The following is a 20,416-nucleotide window of genomic DNA, read 5'->3' as shown; positions in this document are numbered from 1 at the left end:
GCGCTTTCTTCGACCCGTCTCTCACTTGAGAGTGCTATCATCTTTAACAAGGTACATAACACTTTGTCAGAAATTTCACCACCAACAAATGATAAATGCCAACCGTGTTCGTGGCGTAGAATTTTTCCTGAATCAAAAACTAGCATGCCAACATGACACTCATTCTTCGATGCACATGTCATATCATTTTTAATATGACTTCCCATTTTCAGCTTATCGACTTATATAAGCTAGTCGCCCCTCGGATTGACAAAGAGAACATGAGTACAGTCTATGCAGTACATCTTGCAGACTATAAGAACGACACTTGTTTATTTATCTGATTCAGTAGTACATGTATCCACCGGTTCACCATAGTGACTCTCACGATCACATTGGTACCCAAGAATGGTCCGTCGACAAAGCAGCCGAGTCCCAAATATGTCAAATTATCGCCCTTATAATATGCACGTCCAAATTTGGATCATACCATCACAAGATATAATCTGACTCCTTAATGCAATTATCGAGGAGTCGGGTTAAAGTTCATAAGGTTGTGTTTTGTCTGTTCATTAGACTTACTCTGACCATGCACATGCAATGGAGCGTTGCTACAGTCTAATTGGACAAACTGGACAAGATAATTTGTCATGTTTACTGTAGCAAAATCGATTATAATCAACCGACAGAAGTTAAAGTTATTTCGATCTCTAAAAAGGTGAATTTACTTAAATATTAATGAGAAAATGCCTTGTTCGACACAACGGCATAGAACATAAAACTGCTCCCTTATAAGCTAAGTTATAGTGTTAACAAACATTTAAAAACAAAAAAAAAACGTACACCGATGTACAGATTACGATTGTAATCGCACAAGAAGCATGGGAAAGTGAACTTTGTTCAAGAAAACAAGTTTATTTTAATATGCACAGATAACTATAACGTGACTATAGCGGTAGCAAGATATTATTAAATGAGTGATATAACAATAAAAATATTATTTTGTAACATACATGTAAATCCTCTCACAGATAAACTATTTCGACATCTTAAACCTTCACTAAAATGTGTTTCCGATGAACAAAATGGACTTGTTCATAAGTTATGCCAAGTAACATACACTGTGTGAAATACCTAAGTAGCTATTCAAAACATTTGATGATACACTAAGTCTATATTTAAATTGTAGCATGAAACTTTGGTAAATGATTCAAATAAATTCTTAAAATCTCATTAAAGTCAGTTATATACTCTAGCAATCGGTTCATGAAATAATTATTCACAGCAAACAAACTTTAATATAGCAAAGCCAAGATACTTAAACCTTCAAATTTGTAAACTGCTAACTTTTCAAAAGTATAAACGATTACAGTAACATTTAAATCACATCAAATATATAGAACAAATACAAATTTTCGATCTTATTTGATTAAGAATACTACGTATTTCTCTATATCCAATGTTTGTCTCTGTACCATTGTTTGAATAACGAATTGCTGTTCTTTCTTCATCAAACAATTTCTGATCAAGGAAAATCAACTCTTATGAAAACGTATATAATACTATAATGATGGCATGTTAAACGTAGTTTAGTACATCTACGAATATAGATAAAACAATCATTTAATGTATAGATTACTTTTATACTAACGCTATTACTGTAACATTACTTTCTGATCTGGTGTATTTGTCAACACCCAGATAAAATATCTAATGAAAAGGACCTTATTTTGAATAGCAACTTTCGAATTAAAGTAGATGAGATCAATAATAAACGGAAGTAGACAAACATAACAGCAATTAAAGTCATTAATATCAGTTCTACAAAATATGAATCATTGCATGGGTTATAATCCCCATTAATACCACCAACATCACCACCACCACCATCGTCGTCGTCATCATCATCATCATCATCATCATCATCATCATCATCTTTGTTCACATCAATCTGACACCGACGATTCTCTGCACAAGTTCTTATCCAATTTTCTCCTTGACCATTATCACTCCGGGTTTCGCTCTTCTTCTCTGTAAGAGAAGAGCTACGTCTGGTTAATATATGCTGTCTTCATTAAGTGACCTGATTTGATCTGATCTCTAATATTTAAGTGATATTTCCAATGTAGCCACATTTATGCTACAAATAATAACAACACAGCCGTAAGGTTTATTAATGAGTCATTCACCTATTATGTTCCTTCGTATTTCCAATACAATACAACTAACTGCTACGAAATTAACAGGCAATATATTACCGGGGAATTTCTATTTCTTTTTTTCATTATTCTCGTTCTTTCGAGAAAGACGGGCACTATGGATAAAAAGTCTTGGTTTCAAGAAATAAAGGTATATCGACATTTTAAAGTAAGATTGAGGGACCATGAGATGAAGATGGTCACTATTGGACAGCAAGTCAGTGTTTACGTACCCTATGAAATAGACCCACAATGGACAGCAAACAAGTGTTTACGTACCCTATGAAAGAGACCCAATATGGACAGCAAGTCAGTGTTAACGTACCCTATGAAATAGACCCACAATGGACAGCAAACAAGTGTTTACGTACCCTATGAAATAGACCCACTATGGACAGCAAACAAGTGTTTACGTACCCCATGAAATAGACCCACTATGGACAGTAAGTCAGTGTTTACGTACCCTATGAAATAGACCCACTATGGACAGCAAGTCAGTGTTTACGTACCCTATGAAATAGACCCACAATGGACAGTAAGTCAGTGTTTCCGTACCCATGAAATAGACCCACAATGGACAGTAAGTCAGTGTTTACGTACCCTATGAAATAGACCCACAATGGACAGTAAGTCAGTGTTTACGTACCCTATGAAATAGACCCACTATGGACAGCAAGTCAGTGTTTACGTACCCTATGAAATAGACCCACAATGGACAGTAAGTCAGTGTTTACGTACCCTATGAAATAGACCCACAATGGACAGCAAGTCAGTGTTTACGTACCCTATGAAATAGACCCACTATGGACAGCAAGTCAGTGTTTACGTACCCTATGAAATAGACCCACAATGCTACTCTTCAGACTTTTCATTTTGCTTTCTTCTTCTTGATTCTGTTTCTCCTTCTTCTCTAAGTTCCTCCCTGTTGGCTTTTCTGGCATCAAAACGGTCATGCTCTGTCTGTTTGCACTGTTTCAAATCTCTCTTTTCGTCATCGTCGCCTGAAAACCGTACTCGAATTGCTACTAGAACCTTGGCAGAAATACAGTATATGTACTGATGTAGCTTTTGGGGAAGTTGTTCCCGTACATGATTAATTTTCCATTACTTATTGTAACTGACCAGCAGTTTCGTTCTATTAATCGAGCTTTGAATAAGCTAAGCAATTTCCTGTTGCTTTTTGAAGATAGGATATTTTTTTAATATCATACTGTCTCCCTCCTTTGTAAACTTACACGATGGGTTAGCGATACTTCGTATAGCAGTGGATGTTCCATTAAATTTATGGTAGCATTGTCCATCTTCTATGCACATATACAGTTATATATTATATGTAATCAGTTTTGACCTCTTACCTCGGCATTAGTTGCGAAGAGAATCAAAAATATCATTGACCCCTGAAACGGAGAATAGTAAAGAGATTAGTTAGGTACATCCGTTTTTACAATATTGGTCCTGCCGCAAAAATACTGAATCAGCAGTATTGACGTTGGCACTGGCGGGTCTTATTTAGGTAAGGTAAGAACAATCAATCGTTGACAAATGTGGTGCTTTTTGAAATTATCCAATCCCTGAAAGCAGTCAATTTTTAAAAAATGACGTTTCCTTCGAAATTGTAGAGGTGGAATCATGGATATTTCATATATTTACATAACTTGGCCGACGGAAGTAGCTGTGATAAATCGTTGCAGTGTTTTTGTACATGCTTATTTTATTAACCCATATGGTCAAGATTTTTGTCATGATTCCGCTTCTCGTGTATGAACATACACGATAAGTCTACAATATGTTTTCCCCAATCTAGCTTATAGTCCTGCACGAGGCTATGCTAATCACCAAAACGATTTCTGATCCACCTTGCATGGATGAAACAGATGTACCTACGGGGCGATAAGTTGGACCGATTACATTGAATGGATCAGGATAGTTGTCAAGAGTGTGAATATGTAAACCAAATAACGAGAGCACACGCAGAAAATCTAATATATCGGCCTACCTGGGTGAACGCACAGCCGGCAAAGACGTATCCACAATACAGATCATTGGTGGTCGAAGAATAAGTTCCCATTAACCAAGTCAATGCAGTTACTGGCAACAAAAGCATTATTCCTCGCAGGTCCTCCCTGTTTAAATGTAAAGCATTGCTCATTTCCCAGGTAAAGGCAATATTGATCGGGAAGAATCCAAAAACATGCGAAAACTACGTCGTCGTGGAAAATAAGACTTAGTTTTTAGATAGCAGAGACACGCAAATAACGATAAATGATTTAATATCCAAGTTAAAGAATGACTTTTGTTGTCTTAATGAAAGTATCAACATATACTTTGATCATGCCAGTCGATGCGATAATCTTGTTATCATTTTGGTTACTATGTGAAATCGAATAAATATGTTAAATGTAGACTTAGGAAGCTTTCGATGACAGACTTAGCTGACATGTTTGATGGCGACTGATAACGGGCGAAAATTCATGCGTTAGGGGAATGTGAATTATAAGCGTACCAGAATTTCTGCCATTCAGCAAATCCATAAAAGACTCGTTCTGAATCAAATTCACGTTTTGTAAGAATTAGCAGTACGATACTTGTCTGAAAAAAATAAACAAAAACAAACATACCCGTATGTTTAGTATAAACAAAGTTCTGGATACAAAATGTAAACTATACTGACAGAGCAAATATAACCACGCAGAATACAATAAAACGTAATCACACTCTACTTATCTACTTTAATTGACGAAAGCAAATTAACAAAGTTTGACAACTGCCTCAATCACATACCAGATTCATCATCGTCACCATACATATGCAGGGTAGCATTACAAACATCGCTGTAGGAAACCACAATCTAGGAAACAGAGGTTAAATTGCAATAAAACATTAGAAATATCTGAGTAGTATTAAAATCTCTCTCTCTCTCTCTCTCTTTCTCTCTCTCTCTCTCTCTCTCTCTCTCCACAGATTGTAAGTTTAATCCCAAAAATATGCTAAACCAACAACCAACTTATCACCTAGAGTGACGAAGAAACTCGCTTTTATTGTATTATACAGTATCGCCGTCCTGCCAACAAACATGTTTTCCGATTTTACTGTGCAATGAGAGGAGGACGAGAAGTACTTCATTTGTGATTTTCCATTATAATTCAAATTGTGCATGAATCATACGAGTCGGATGTTTGGATGTCTATAAGTTACGCGTATAATTAGCAGGATGCTAAATATTGTTTTTAAAAAAACGTGTGTCCTGAGTACTGCAGCCAACAACAATAAATCCTTAGAAATGTTAAAGACATTTAATAGACGAATATTATTATGCTGCTTAATCTACCGCACTTGTTTTGAAAGAAGCAGACAGAATAAAAGCAGAAATTTTGAGTGAACAATTTTAACCCATATTTGGTTGGTTATGCCTAGCATAGTTGACTTGAATTGCTTAATGTAACAGTCAATTTTGATAGTGAGCAACAATAAAGTCTGCCACACAGATACTTCCGTCACAGTCCATGTTGTTTCCAACGTTTATCAACGTTTAACATGAGAAAATTCAGCCATGTAAAGTCTTAACAATGCAAGCACGAGGTTAATGTACATGTAACATACGTTTGTCTGTCACTGTAGATATCGACCCGGATCCAAAGGCATATTATGGTGACACAGGAGGGCGCACCCCAGCCATTGAGGAAGTACAGGAATCTGGAAAACACGACAGCAAAGTAATATAAATTTTACATAGCGCCATGACAAGATATCAGTAAGTTTTGTTTGGAATCGTATCTTTTATCTCCACAGACATGTTGGTGCGATAAAGATGTTTATTACATATGTATTGCCGTATTCCAAGTTGCACGTAAAAAATAAAACCTGTATTTTTACAAGCTGATATGCAAATTAGCAAAAATTAAAGTAATCCCTGTGTCTTTCTTTGCAAAAACGTAATTCCTAACATTTTATTCCTACATTGTACACATATAACGGTAAAGGGATATATCTGACATCGAATTCATTGCAATATTTGGTCACAAAGTGATCGAATCATAATTTTCCAAATTAATACCGCGCGTGACAAACTGGTTATTTCTATGCAAATAATATCATCGGTATGCAAATTTAGTAAACAACATATTTTGGGGAACTACTTTCTATTTGTAAATATTGTCGTCTGCAAACTTCGTCGTTCATGGAACAGCTGGAAGATAAATATTACGACTGGGTGAATTGTATGTACGTCGAACACTTAGAAAGTGAATTTTATTATCCAGACGATGAGGAAAATGTGAACAAAACGACAATGCAGGCCTTCGAAGTCGAAAACAGCAACTCAGCGATGGAGCCAGAAGTCGAACGCCCTTCAACTTCAACTTCGGCAAGCGAGAAACCGCGGTTCGTAAGTTTCTCCGCGGACGAAGTAGCTGCTTTTGTGGGCGACCACAAAAACAAGAATACTGTTTTGAAAACGAAGCGAGAGGTCGCCGTGTTTGAAGAATGGAAAACAGCAATGACGACAGAGAGACGTCCGTTAACGGAAATACCACCGTCCGATCTTGATCCCCTCCTCGCGAAATTTTTTCTCGGCATCAGGAAGAAGAACGGCGACGACTACGAGCCGGACTCTATATCTAGCTACCAAAAATCAATCGAAAGATGGTTACGTGATAATGACTACGGTGCTAGCATTATCCGTGACGAAGCGTTCGCATCAAGTCGTCGTGCTTTGGCAGCGAAACGAAAACAGCTTAAGGCAGCAGGAAAGGGCAACTTGCCGAACAAGTCCGAGGCGATAACATCTGAACACGAGAACACTTTGCTGAAAGCCGGTCAGCTTGGAGTCCACTCAGCGTCGTCCTGCTCAACACTCTCTGGCTGAATAACACAAAACTATTCGGTCTTCGCGCCAGTAATGAACACCATCAGATGGAATGGGGTGACGTTTCTCATGGGCATGACGAAAACGGCTAATACATCATCTAAAACCAAAGGCTCACAAAGACTCGCCGAGGGGAACCTGGCAATGCGCGAAGTTTTGCCTCAAAAGCGTACGCTACCTCGGCTTCTCAAGATACATGTCCCGTTCTCGCGTACAAGACCTACGCTTGGCGAAGACCCGATAAAATGAAATATGCCACTTCGCCATTCATCTAGGCATTGAATACGTTCCATGTACCATCAACAGAGGTTTATTGTTCTGTAACCAGCGTATGGGAATCAACAAGCTAACACGCTGATGAAGACGATGTCGAAAGCGGCCGGACTCACAGGTAAGCTCAGTAATCACAGCGCTCGGAAAGCTTGTGTTCAGCGACTCCTCGATGCCGGCGTTCCTCCAAACACCGCGGCACAACTTAGCGGACATAAAAACGTGTCAAGTCTCAATAGGTATGCTGTACCTAACCAATGCCAACAACATCAGATGAGCAATATTCTAACCGGTGTACAGGAAAGCTACGACCCGCGACCGAGTAGCAGCCGTCGATCGCGATTCTCATATGCCTGCGATGTTACCGTCAACAACCGCCGTCGTTCCAGAGCAGTCAACCCCTTCCGTAATGACAAGCAACAACTTGAATACGCTGAATCACGTTCCTCAACTGCATGGTATGTTTGCCAATACCCAGATATATGGGGAACTTTTAATTTCCACTTTAACGTTGCTGGGATGGATGGAAGTCCCAAGTCGACCGGCTCCTGTATCTCTCCGAGTAATACAAGTAAACGCCGTAGATCGTGTGTGATTTACTCTGACGATTCGGACTGAAACGATCCCCGAATTTCAAAATTTTGCCGCTTCTATTGAAAGCAAAATATAATATGTTGTGTTCTCTGTTTGTTTAACTTTAACAAAGGTAATTTAATGGCAAGTTTTCTCCGTGTTTTTGTGAAATAAAAGTTAAGATTTGTGATCTACACGTACTGCTTCAGCGTTTTGTTTTCCGTGGGCGAGTGAATGAGCTCGAGCGAAGATGATGACCTCATAAATTTACATATGAATAGACGTGTGTTAGTCAAACCAATCAGAGACCTCATACAGAAACGTAATGGCGGCGAATCACTGGGATTTTCTTATGTAATATTAGTGCACTTCGCGATGCATTTTGCTAAATAAGAGGAACATATGTAATAATAACAGAACCCCATGAGCTCGCACAGCATTTTGAGGGATACTGAAGTTATTTTAACTCGTGATGCGGCATATCCTGCTGTACTTTCCATTCGCTTCGCTCGTGAAAAGTACTGCCGCAGGAGATGCCGCATCACGAGTTAAAATAACTTCAGTATCCCTCAAAATAATGTGCGAGCTCATGGGGTTCTGTTATAGTCTCCTACAAGGAAAATAGTTTGTTTTATTATTAAATTCCTTATTTGATATCATTATTCATTTTTCCAATGTAAAGGTAACACATTTTCCACATACAGACTCACATTGTAGAAAAACCTCAAATAATGTAGTACGATACTATTATAGGATATTCATTATCCATGGACATAAATGGCAATTAAAACAGAAAGTAACATTAAACAGTACAAAATCGAAAACATGCTTAAAATACATGGTCATATTAAATGACTTCACTGACAGAGAACTCCATAACTCAGAGAGAACAAAGATAAGAAAAAATATCCGCCTTGATATCTCTCTCGAGGAACTTTGGCGTATAACGACATCAAGAAGCTCAGTTGTAAACTTAGTTAATATGCTTACTTTCCATGTACGCTTGAGTAAATATAGCAGGCCAGTCGTCTGTACGCCTCGATTGATAAATTCAAGGTCCATGCAGTGGTACTGAGAAAGGAAAACTGAATGACAGCCGTAGAAATATTGTTGACCTAGGAAAGATAAACATATCGTGACGTCATGTGGGATAAGAAAAAATACTCAGATAGCTGTATTTCTACATAGGATCATCTTTTACAAACATACGTACGTACATACACACACAGACACACATATATATACGTACAGACATAGATACATACAAAGATGCATTGATACATTGATATATAGATAAATACAGACAGAAAGACAGACAGACAGACATTAACTTACCATTGTATTTTGTGCCACTCCGCCGAGAAATACAAACAAGGGCATCGGTAAGAAGGAATAGACATAATGACGAATTACGTAATACTGGTCGGTGTCCAAACTGTCGATTAATCAAATGACAACAATTAGAAGAGAGCATCAAATATAGATTCTGGTATATGCATGGCACACAAAAATGAAGGGTAAACAATGTCTGACATGTTTGTCAAATATACCTTAAAATAACTCAAAACATCAACTCTATTATGACTTGTCTCTACAACTTTAAAAGCTCAGTGATGATTATATGCAAACTTTCCTTGTACCTTTCAGTACGAATATACAATACAATTACCTACTCACCCGGACAGAACAATGAATACGGTTGACAACAAAGTCAAAAGGAATGACAAACAATTGGCTGCCATGATGGCACCGTCTCTTGCAGCAACGATGAATGTCTAGAGAGAAAGAAAAAACCCTTGTCAAAGTTTTCAAATGTCCACATCTCTGAGTAGATGTTAAAACAATCTGAACACATTCATAAAAAGTCGACGTAAAGACTAAAGCTGCGAACTTGTCGGGCATTAGGACGAATCGCTATCTACAGAGCTACGCCATCTGTACGAGTACATGTATACACTGCGTCAAAACTGCATGGAAAAGACGGTTATGAAATTTAACCGATCAACACAATTACAAAGGGTATCTATGTTGTTAGCAAGGTTAATGCTCATGTGGAAAACACTGAAATTGATTGGTTCTGCTAAGACGTCAATTTATTCCTTTGTAGGCTATATAATCAATTATTGTTATATGTACTATCGTTAATTTATTGTCCTGTATTAAACTGTGTTAATATCGATCTCGAGCGAATTTCAAACTCGTTTTGGTTATGACATCATGATATCTAGAGAAGTTAAATAACTGTTTGGTATATGACCGGGCCATCGTTACATTGGGAACATGGTTATAGAACAAAGCATATTGCAACCATTGCAACCAGAAACCATTTGACTACACAAGGTCACAAAAGTCACGTTATCAATTAACTTCTATAAAACTAACACTAATGGAATTTCGTGGTTGAGGATACACATATGACATAATTGTTCTGGTATACCACCCTGCATATGTGTAGAGTGCATGGAATATATTTGGATGAATTATAATTTTTTTTCAATCTATTTATTAAATGAAATGGTTAAATTTGTATTCACCTTTCCACTGTCAATATAGTTGCCATGATGCAACCGTTCAAGCAAAAGTCCAGATTGATTCTTTGAATCTGATTACAAGTGCGCATCGTTAGAACGCATGTATGTACGTGTTCATTCCCCTTCATTAAGAGATGAACTGAATTTAAAATTAATAAGATGCTATATACGAAAATGTCAACCGTCTGGTATACAAACCAATGGTCTTTCTCCAATCGTCATGTCCAGTGCTACTATGGTTGGCTGAGAACACAAACAGGAAGTGGAATATTTGGTCGACTTTGCCTTGACAAGCGAGCATTCTTTGTATTTCCAAACCCTGCAGAAGGTAATTATACAAGTATTGTGTTGACTTTACATATATATATATATATATATATATATATATATATATATATATATATATATATATATATATATATATATATATATATATATTATCATATATATTATATATTATATATATATATATATATATATATATATATATATATATATATATATATATATATATATATATATATTATCAAAGTATTCAGATGTCCTCATAGGAAATTACAGAGCTCGATAAGGAAAGTAGAGCATTTTATAAATATTAACACAAATTGCTTCAAGCACAAAGTAATATTATATATTTTACTTAACTTTCATGAATCCTGCAATCTTCAGACAGAAGTGAAAGAATTCTTAGCTCTACATTCTCATTTATATGTTCGCAAACATATAAATGTCGACCTCCTTTCACATGAGGTCAAAACAAGCCACTTAAAAAACAATGACAGTACAGATTCCACACATATGCTCTCGAATGTTGCCTCCAATGGAAAGTTTAGTTGAAATATTAGAGGTGTAAAAATTTCCTGTAGACGTAGCATCATGAGCTACTGCGTGAGAGAGACAGGCAGATAGGGAGACATATAGGCAGAGAGAAGGAGAGACTTTCTGAACGATATACTTACAATTTGGGTTTATCAAACTGCATCGTCACACATTTTGACTTATAGGCAGGCTGTGAAAGATACCAATAACTTGTAAGGTGCTATTCTAACCTTGCTTAGAAGGTCTGTCTGTCTGTCTGTCTGTCTGTCTGTCTGTCTGTCTGTCTGTCTGTCTGTCTGTATGTATGTATGTATGTATGTATGTATGTATGTATGTATGTATGTATGTATGTATGTATGTATGTATGTATGTATGTATGTATGTATGTATGTATGTATGTATCTATCTATCTATCTATCTATCTGTCTGTCTGTCTGTCTGTCTGTCTGTCTGTCTGTCTGTCTATCTATCTATCTATCTATCTATCTATCTATCTATCTATCTATCTATGTAGGTATCTACCTATGTATCTATCTATGTAGGTATCTATGTAGGTATCTATCTATGTAGGTATCTATGTAGGTATGTTTTCTTTGTATATGTGAATGTTACGCAAATACTCAAAGTTAAAAGGTCTAGAATGGAAAATATCTACTGACCTGCCTGTGGGGAATATCAAGTTCCAGTGAGTTACGTTTCAAATTTACATTGTTTCTACTGTAAGTTCTGATCATCACAACGGGGCTATTGATGGCTTGTTCTTTCTTCTTCATTGGTTTTCCAGTCTGCCGCTTCAGCACTCTACAAAAAAATAAAATAACAAAATAAATAACAAATTCAATTAAGGTAAACAATGTTTCAAAACATATAGAATATAACTAATTCAATTGTAAAGGCAGTATTGCTGAAGGCAATGAGTACTTGGGCCGTGATAGAGTAATTTTGAGGACAATATATACTACTATTCAAATATGGTCTTGAATTTCCTCCTGTCAATTAGGCATTTGATTAACTGGTTATTAAACGAAGCAATGGCATGACAACGGCAAAATATGTCTAGCAACTTTTGTGGAGTTTGAGGCAGGGGTTCTTTATTTATAGTGAAAATTGTTTAAACTCCTTAAATATTCAAATTACAGCAAATTTCTTTTGTTCTCGATGGTAGATGTCTAATATTTAGATGGGCATATTTAGATTTCTACCCTATAGTTATCCCTATATACCAAAAATCGGACATCCAGCTCTATTGGCTGGCTCAGAATTAGATATGCGCATAATTAATGAGGTACAATATGTGGTGTCATAAGGTGTCCCATCATACCAAATATGAAGGGTGTAGCACTTGTGGTTACTGAGTTGTGGACAAATATATCTATTTGAGGTCAAAGGTCATTGAGGTCACGTGACATTTTGTCAAAATAATTGTATTGCTAAGTTATTCCTATATACCAAAAATCAGACCTCTAGCTCTATTGGCTCGCTCGCTTGAAAACAATCTCATAAACCTGGCCATATGGGCAACTGTGTATGGGCAGCTGGATGCTTGACTTCCGGAGAAGGCGAGCTGTCACGTTCAAGCTCAGGATTATTTGTCGATCAAATTTCAGTAAATGTACCTTACCTAGATGAAATTTTGTCTATAGGCTGAAATTTCGCCGAATTTTGACGAAATTGCATCGATTTTTCAGGTTCATATCCGACATTTTTGAGTTTTGAGTGCAGACAGAAATAAGTTTTGAGGCAACATGGCTGCGACCCCATGTTGACCCTGGTATCTGCTAAAGTGCGGGTTGCGGGCTGCTGGTTTTTAGAATTATGGCTAGATTTCTAATATATATAATATGGCATTTAGTATATAAGAAATAAAACCTTTAGAATGTGTCTATTATCAATGATGATGATGGCTGCCTGGCCATTACAAATAATTAGGGATCTGAATCACTTTTCTTTCTTGCCATGGATGTGAGTGTGAAATATACGTAATACCAGACTGACAAAAAAATCGCGCCTCGGAAATGTCGCCACTTATCGCGGAATGAAAATTGTTACATTTCTAGTATCAGGCCATAGGAAGTAAATTCTCTGTAATGCATCCATTCACAATTCGGTTCCAGGGCAACTCATACAGAAAATTAAACAATGCCTAGTTAAATGCAATGTATAAGGAAAGATTTGACTTAAAAAAGCGTAGAAGTGATGTGTATTGTAAATGCCGTGTATTTTTCATGAAATCTTTAAAAAGAAAAAGACGTACAACAAAGGACTTAGTTTACTTTGCCGTTTCGGTTCAAGCGAGGTCGCGACCTCAGAGAACGACATTCTGCTAACATTTTAGTTTGTGTTCTGCAGCTCCGACTCTCAATAATTTATCTCCTAATATCATGAACGTATGACTTGCACCTGCAGTATGATAGTCGCTCCATGCCGTAAGCCCCCTTCAAGCATTTGATCCAGCGTGACTTGAAGACTTTGAAAAGTTTCCTAGGACTATAATCGTGTTCACCACAATAAAATTATTTGAAACGGCGTTGAAAACGATTTTGAAAATTGTGCTTTTATCGGCGGTTGAACTAATCTGAAGTGTGAGAAGGGCGAAAATGATATCAAAAAACACACCGCAACCCGCAACCGCAAAATAGCGCATCCGGTTGACCCTAGCCCTCTGTACGGTGCTATGTGCTAACACAGCTAACACACAGCATCGTACGCAGGGCTAGCGAGAGAGTTGCCGACATCGACGGTTATTTACGAGAAGTCAATAAAAGACTGTCATTTTTGGAAGCGATCGAGTAGCTGAGGTAGGCTGGGATACGACTTGGGCCAAGAACGCTGAATTTCGGCAGTAATTTGGCTTTTTACGTGAAGTCCCAAAATGGATTTGAAGTCACCGACCCTACGTACGGGTCTTTGCAGGGTTGTGGTGAGCGGGGCAATTAGCTGTAGCGGAACACACAGCATCGTATGCAGGGCTAGTTGACCCCAAGTGAAAATGTGTTCGCGATCAAATCTTTCTATATTTTTTTCAGAATTTTCGACAAAATCATTGCTTCTTAAATCTTTTGTAAAATATAAAATACTAAAATAAAAATGCGATGTGCCATGTCTCCAGATTTCTAAAACATCGTTCGTTGACAGTTTGACGGAATATCATTTCGCAAACTTGTGACGCAGTTGAAATTCAATACTGACCGAGAAATAATCTTAATGAGACGAGATCATTCTAGACCCCGGTTCTAGACATCATCCAAATTATCCAACCATTCGCGTTAGAGTTCAGCTCGCTTAGAGTATCATAACATTCTTCGGCCTTCGTTTAGATCGACCCTAATCTCTCCCATTTAGGAAATAAATACACAAGCTACCTCGACAAAGCTTCGTGCACCATCCAGGACCAAACGCACTACAAATCTGTCTTGACGTCATCATCTCCTTACATGGTAATCGGCATACCGTATTTTTTAGCAAAGGAGACACAGAATACGTCGGAGTATTCAGTTTCAAAACGTATTACATTGTGTGATGTTGTCAAAAAAAGGTAATGTTACTGCAGTGGTATAAATTACAAAACACAAAAGTTCAAATCAGTTTATTTTGGACTGGCTTTACCCAACATTTCATATTGTTTCTTATGCCAGATTTGACCACGTACTTACTGGCGACCCCTTTACATGCAAATTTTGTGTCAAATGGTGTGTTCTCCTGGAAAAACAAACGTACGATTTCTATATGAAGGAGGCGAAATTTGCCCTCAAAACTCGAAACCACCCCTTTATGGGGTGTACCAAGCTATTTTGAACGAGCTTCTCGAATCTGCAGCTCTATTTCGAAATGATGGTCTGGTTTTCTCAGCTCAAGGATAAGTGTTCTCCATCGCTGTGGGCATTACTATTCTCAACTGGGGGTACAGTTTCCAGTCGTAATGTTTTTCATTGTGTCCGGGATATAAAACCTTTCCTTTTCAAACTTTCACCTTGATTAACACTAGTCCACATCTTGTCAGTGATTAAACATGTTTCAAGTTTAAATGTTAAATTCTGGTCTCGAGCCCTCCTGTTCGACCAAACTGAAATTACCCCTCCCACTTTGGCTCGTCCAGTGGGTGTAGCAAGGGTCGTGCCATCGCTTAGGAAACGGAGGGTGCATTAATTGTTGCATTTCGATGCACATTTTGATTATATTCAGAAGATTTTGTGGCAAAAACTCAGATAGAGAAGCATTTATATTCACATCTCACTTATTCATGACTGGCTGAGAGCAGCACTTCCATTAAGTTAGCATCATTACGCCATTTATTATGCCAAGAAAGATGAAGCCAAGACATTTTGCCCTCCCTGGTCTCAGCCAGAAATGGTTATACCTTACAGAGTTTTTCCCACGGAATGAAAACAAATGTACTTGGGCTGAGGCCCAAGTACTTCAATTGTAATAAAAGATTTACAAGTACTATTCATCTATCAATTGAAGAGATCTTGAGGGACAAATGTTCATAATACAGAGTGATTTTACTATAAAGTGAAGGAATGAAAATAGTTTAGAATGTATCTGGTCTCTATGCATTTTGACACTGGGTGCAGCAGAATGACACTTGAAACTTATTATATGGTCTGAAATTCAAATGACAAGGTCATTGACTGAAAACAAAGAGTAAACCATATACATTTCTTCAGTAATATCACTACTGTCTCCTATACATACTTTCGGGACGGAAGTCATGTATTGTATCATCTCATACCTTTTATTGATTGATTTAGGTTTACTTACTTTTTTACATTCACTGGTAGTATTCCGAGTGGGTTATGGTAAACAAATGCCACAACCACTGTAACATCTTAATACAAATAATGAAAAGCATGGATAAGACTACAGGTGTATTTATGTACGTTAGGAGATGATAAAGCAGGTCAAAACGGGAAATTGATCTACACGAGTTTTTTCAAGGATACGAATTCATAAATCAAATGAAATAAGTAAGTAATATTAACTGATCTTGAATACGAACTTAAGAATATAGGATATCTGGGAAAAGGTCACCTCATAGATCTAGTATATTTTTACTTATCCCACACAGAAACTGGTCTGGTTTGGAATATAGGACATCAACGTATTCTACTGTTTTCTTCAACTGTTTTTCCACAAATGATAGACCAGTCCAATATTTTGGACACCTTTCCCGATATTTTGTACCTCGTTTGTCAAAGTGACTGTTCTAACCATTCGTATGATCACTGGGCCTATGTTCTAGTCAGGTGTTAATGTTAGACATATTGTTACCGATAAACAACTTCTAAACTACAAAAAACAGTTACATTACTACAACATTTTATTGAGACGCCGTGGTGACGTTACTGCTTTTAACTCCTATGATCTGAGCAAAATTTACAAAACACTATACTTGACTTCCTGTCTTGCCTACGTTTGTCTGTTCATGGGAGATACCAAAATGCTAGTCTGTCGCCCAGACTAGTGTCTGCGAAATGCGTATAGGGCAAATGTTTTTTCTCCAGCGATCCTTGCGTCATTTTCTAGTTGCATCGCAGGGTTGAAAAAATTACAATGCCAATGAAAGGGTTAACAAAAAGAGAGAAGTTCTAATTTCTCATGGCACCATTGCTTTCAGTTTCAGTAGCGCTAAATTTGATTGTCATAACATTTACTGACTTGCTGCGAACTCCCGTGGGCCCATGATGAAATTTAATTTAGTAGGTGAAGGAAGATTCACATTTAATAGTAAAAATGATTTCAAGTTAATTTAGAAAAAGTTGTCAGTTAAGAATTATGGGTTTACGAATCTAACGTGAGAGTTAACATGTAACTTTATGGATGTCATTAATATGATAGCAGAGAGGTAAAGTAAACTTATGAATATCAATAGACGTGGCAAGTTGCAACTCTTGGCTCCGATAGTCACATCTGGCCACCTCTAGATCTGTGTGGGATAAAAGCTGTCGTGTACATGTATTTGTACACGTTAGTGAAGACAACCCTTGCCAAGAATAATTGTAAACAAAACATTAAATCGAAAGTTGTGGCACGATCACTGATATATATTGTCATCAGTGCGAGCATCTGACTTAAGTTTGCGCAGGAAAAGATAAATGTTTTGCCATTTCAGTATAATACTGCAAAACTTGTGAACGTTGGTCTATAGATGAATTTTATGGCCGATCGTCATGGACATCGTTATTCTTATGATCGTTTCAATCGAAAATTGAGATTCAGCTAGAACAATTTTAGTAGCTTAGGCCTATAGCCTTGTTTGACGCGCAACGCTGAAGCTGTAGAGCAAGTTATAACATCTTAAGAAAACATTATCATGAGCGATAACTGTAACATAAAAAAAGTTATTGAAAATTTTGATCGCGTTTATGGAACTTGTCGGGCGCTGCTTTGAGCTTGTCATACGAGAAAATAATTTTTACCGTCACTGTTCCATTGTTTACCGGAAGTGAATGTTAACTTGGTTTTCAACACCCCACTTGATTCCTCGATATTTCTCCTTGAGCGTCCGTGGTTGGAATTTACCACCAACGACTCCATCATCAAATCTGTGGTTTTGGTGTGAAACGCCTGGTATTCTGAAAAAAATTAAAATGTAAGATTTTAGGTCATTGAACATTTTGCAAATGAGTCGGTTACATTTACATAGAGATCGATGGGAGTGTTATACAGCACCTTGTATTCCTTTAGAAAAGTTGCAATTTGCATGTAAGTCAGTCATTTTTACATAAATAATCACCATTATCATTGAGCAGAGATTTGTCATGCGTTACAGCATGATTAAAATTGAGAAATCAATGCTCAACTACATACATATAAATGAATCGGTTGTATTCACTATTCAATGACGTCAATACCATCGTTTAGAGTTTGAAAAGCACTCTGTCTGTGAGGTCATCTACATTTATCTGATTAACTATTTTAGTATAAAAGGCCCTATTGATTACATATTGAAAGATCTAGAATGTGAACTTTCTTCCCACACACTAGATAAATTTACATGGTACAGTAAACACCTACTGCATGAGATGGCAATATTCCAAAAAAGAAACTACGAACAAAAACAAATTAAAATTGTCTGTTTACCAATTTATATAACAAAAGGTTCCATAAAATGTAAAACTACATTAACAATTCCTTTCACAATCTTTTACCTATGTTTTCGTATTTCAGGTAAACATCTACATCCTCTATCTGCATAAGGCTGTTCATATGGTCAGCAAACATCTGAAGATTCTCAAAAACTTTGACAGATCCTGTGTGTACACCCAGCGTCTGTTAATAGGAAACCATATGATATATTATAAAGTTCGATGCAATCTAAATATTCAGAGACGTTGCACCTATTGCATCTTGTTTTATTGTTACGAAGGGGAAACGAGATTTTGCGCTGTCTACAGCTAAACTGTGTTGATTTTGACAGGTGAATACAAATGCATAGTAAAATAAATGTACTGGTATTTATATGCGAATAAATAAACTGCTATTTAAATGTAGTCAAATTTTGAAAATTTTGACTTTGTCCGGAGAAAAGACCCAAATGAAACGTTTCCCAAATCGAATCAAAAAAATCAATTTAAGGCAATTTCCATTAAATATAATTTACCTGTTCATCGTTTAAGGTCCCATTTATGATTTGCTCAAGTTTTTCAATAGTAATAGATTGACGCGATGTTTGATTTAATTTTACTGAATATTAATACGTTTTTAGTTCAGTGATTTTGTGGGACGAATGCCAGATGGAAACCTTACTGGATGTTCTCCTCTCATATAAGTACCTTAAATTGCTTTTATTTGAAATGAATATATAAAAACTTAGTCAGATAATAACAATAAATAATAAATAATAATAATAATAATAATAATAATAATAATAATAATAATAATAATAATAATAATAATAATAAATTAAAAGAAATATAGTGTTGACATTTGATATGCTTATTATCTATGCTTATAAACACCTTTCTTATGTTTTAGTATTATCAACAGCCTTTGCACGGAGACACTGTCTTACGACAAACTTCCTTGTTAATGTTCCCTCGTTCTCTGCTGGATAATTTTTAGGAAATGCCAGTTGTATATTCTGCATGTTGAAGAAACTTACACCATATATGCTTGGCTTGTGAAAAACACTCACCTGATGAATGTTCTGCCATGTATCTGCTTTATCTGCGGCTAACAAGACATTTGCCACTTCAATATATGCCTAGAAAAACAGAAAGGAAGTGTAAACAAGAAGTTTCGTGATCTGATTTCAACGTTTATGATGGCAGATTACGACAATCGAGATAGCGGACTTTAAAGTCTTTACAATCTCCAGCAATAAATATTGAAAAGCCAAAATGTTGTTCAAGAGAAGATAGCATACAAATCAACAATCACCTCACCTTGATGTACGTCATCTTTTGCTCTTTGGTGCCTCTCATTGACAAGGGATTTCTTTCCTCCACTTTGTGAAGTATATCGACAGCCATGGGTAAGTCGCCACTCAATGTGACATTCCGGTTTGACAGATATCTTACGGTGGTATCGATCATCTTGTTGGCATCGGTGAGAAGCGAGATATTCGGAGCCTGTTGTTTGTGTGGAAAAGAAGAGCGAAATAAGTCAACACTCATTACACTGTCCTTCTCTCAACAATAGAAAAGAGAACTACTCTTCTCTCGTAGACCAGAATTATTAACCTTTTCAATGTGAGTCCATTCACAATTTTACAAAGTAAAGGATGTGTGATTTTCAAAGATCACAACAACATTTAACACACGAACATTTTAGCTTAACTTGACTATTACCATGATGTCACATGATGATCTAGATAGGAACTTTTCTACGTAACCCTCATAATTTGCATTACAACATGAAATTCCGCAAGCATGCTAACGTTATTTTACAAGAGTGTAGTTTGAATAAAAATTTGGAGGTAGAAATGGTAAGTTGCAAAGTCCCATTAAAACGTAGTTTTGTATAGCTTCAACAATGTACAAGCATGGTAAAGCAAGCAAAGAATTTAATTACTGTGGCTTTATTACCTTGCGAGCAGCTGACAGAAAAAGTAATGGTGAATATGAAATCAGCTACGCAATTTGTAGTAGTACTGTTTAGTTTTTGGTATTTTTCGGTAATGTACTTACAATATCTTTCCATCCTTCTTTCTTTGCTTTTTTTCCGGCAAAAGTTTTTGC

General features: G+C 36.7%; 2 protein-coding genes and 1 long non-coding RNA gene across 3 annotated transcripts; 1 reads left to right on the top strand and 2 right to left on the bottom strand.

The window, feature by feature from the left end:
• Positions 1-3,508: 3,508 nt before the first annotated feature.
• On the bottom strand, positions 3,509-4,766 carry LOC139124051 (uncharacterized). The gene is made up of 3 exons (XR_011549850.1): positions 4,681-4,766; positions 4,174-4,300; positions 3,509-3,574 (listed from the first exon to the last, which is right to left on the bottom strand). It is a non-coding gene; the product is annotated as an uncharacterized lncRNA (long non-coding RNA).
• Positions 4,767-6,354: 1,588 nt separating this feature from the next.
• On the top strand, positions 6,355-7,041 carry LOC139123806 (uncharacterized protein KIAA1958-like). The gene has a single exon (XM_070689958.1). It carries the CDS (start codon positions 6,355-6,357, stop codon positions 7,039-7,041), a length of 687 nt encoding a protein of 228 aa, XP_070546059.1.
• Positions 7,042-9,557: 2,516 nt separating this feature from the next.
• Positions 9,558-19,323, bottom strand: LOC139123805 (uncharacterized). Its single transcript, XM_070689957.1, has 8 exons — positions 19,249-19,323; positions 18,386-18,506; positions 17,675-17,809; positions 15,996-16,062; positions 11,894-12,035; positions 11,375-11,424; positions 10,614-10,734; positions 9,558-9,659 (listed from the first exon to the last, which is right to left on the bottom strand). The coding sequence occupies exons 1-8, from the start codon at positions 19,321-19,323 to the stop codon at positions 9,558-9,560; spliced, it is 813 nt and encodes a 270-aa protein (XP_070546058.1).
• Positions 19,324-20,416: the final 1,093 nt, after the last annotated feature.

This window comes from Ptychodera flava (genome assembly GCF_041260155.1).
Source record: "Ptychodera flava strain L36383 chromosome 23 unlocalized genomic scaffold, AS_Pfla_20210202 Scaffold_23__1_contigs__length_28996876_pilon, whole genome shotgun sequence".
Taxonomy (NCBI): Eukaryota; Metazoa; Hemichordata; class Enteropneusta; family Ptychoderidae; genus Ptychodera; species Ptychodera flava.
This window is presented reverse-complemented; position numbering and strand designations above follow the sequence as displayed.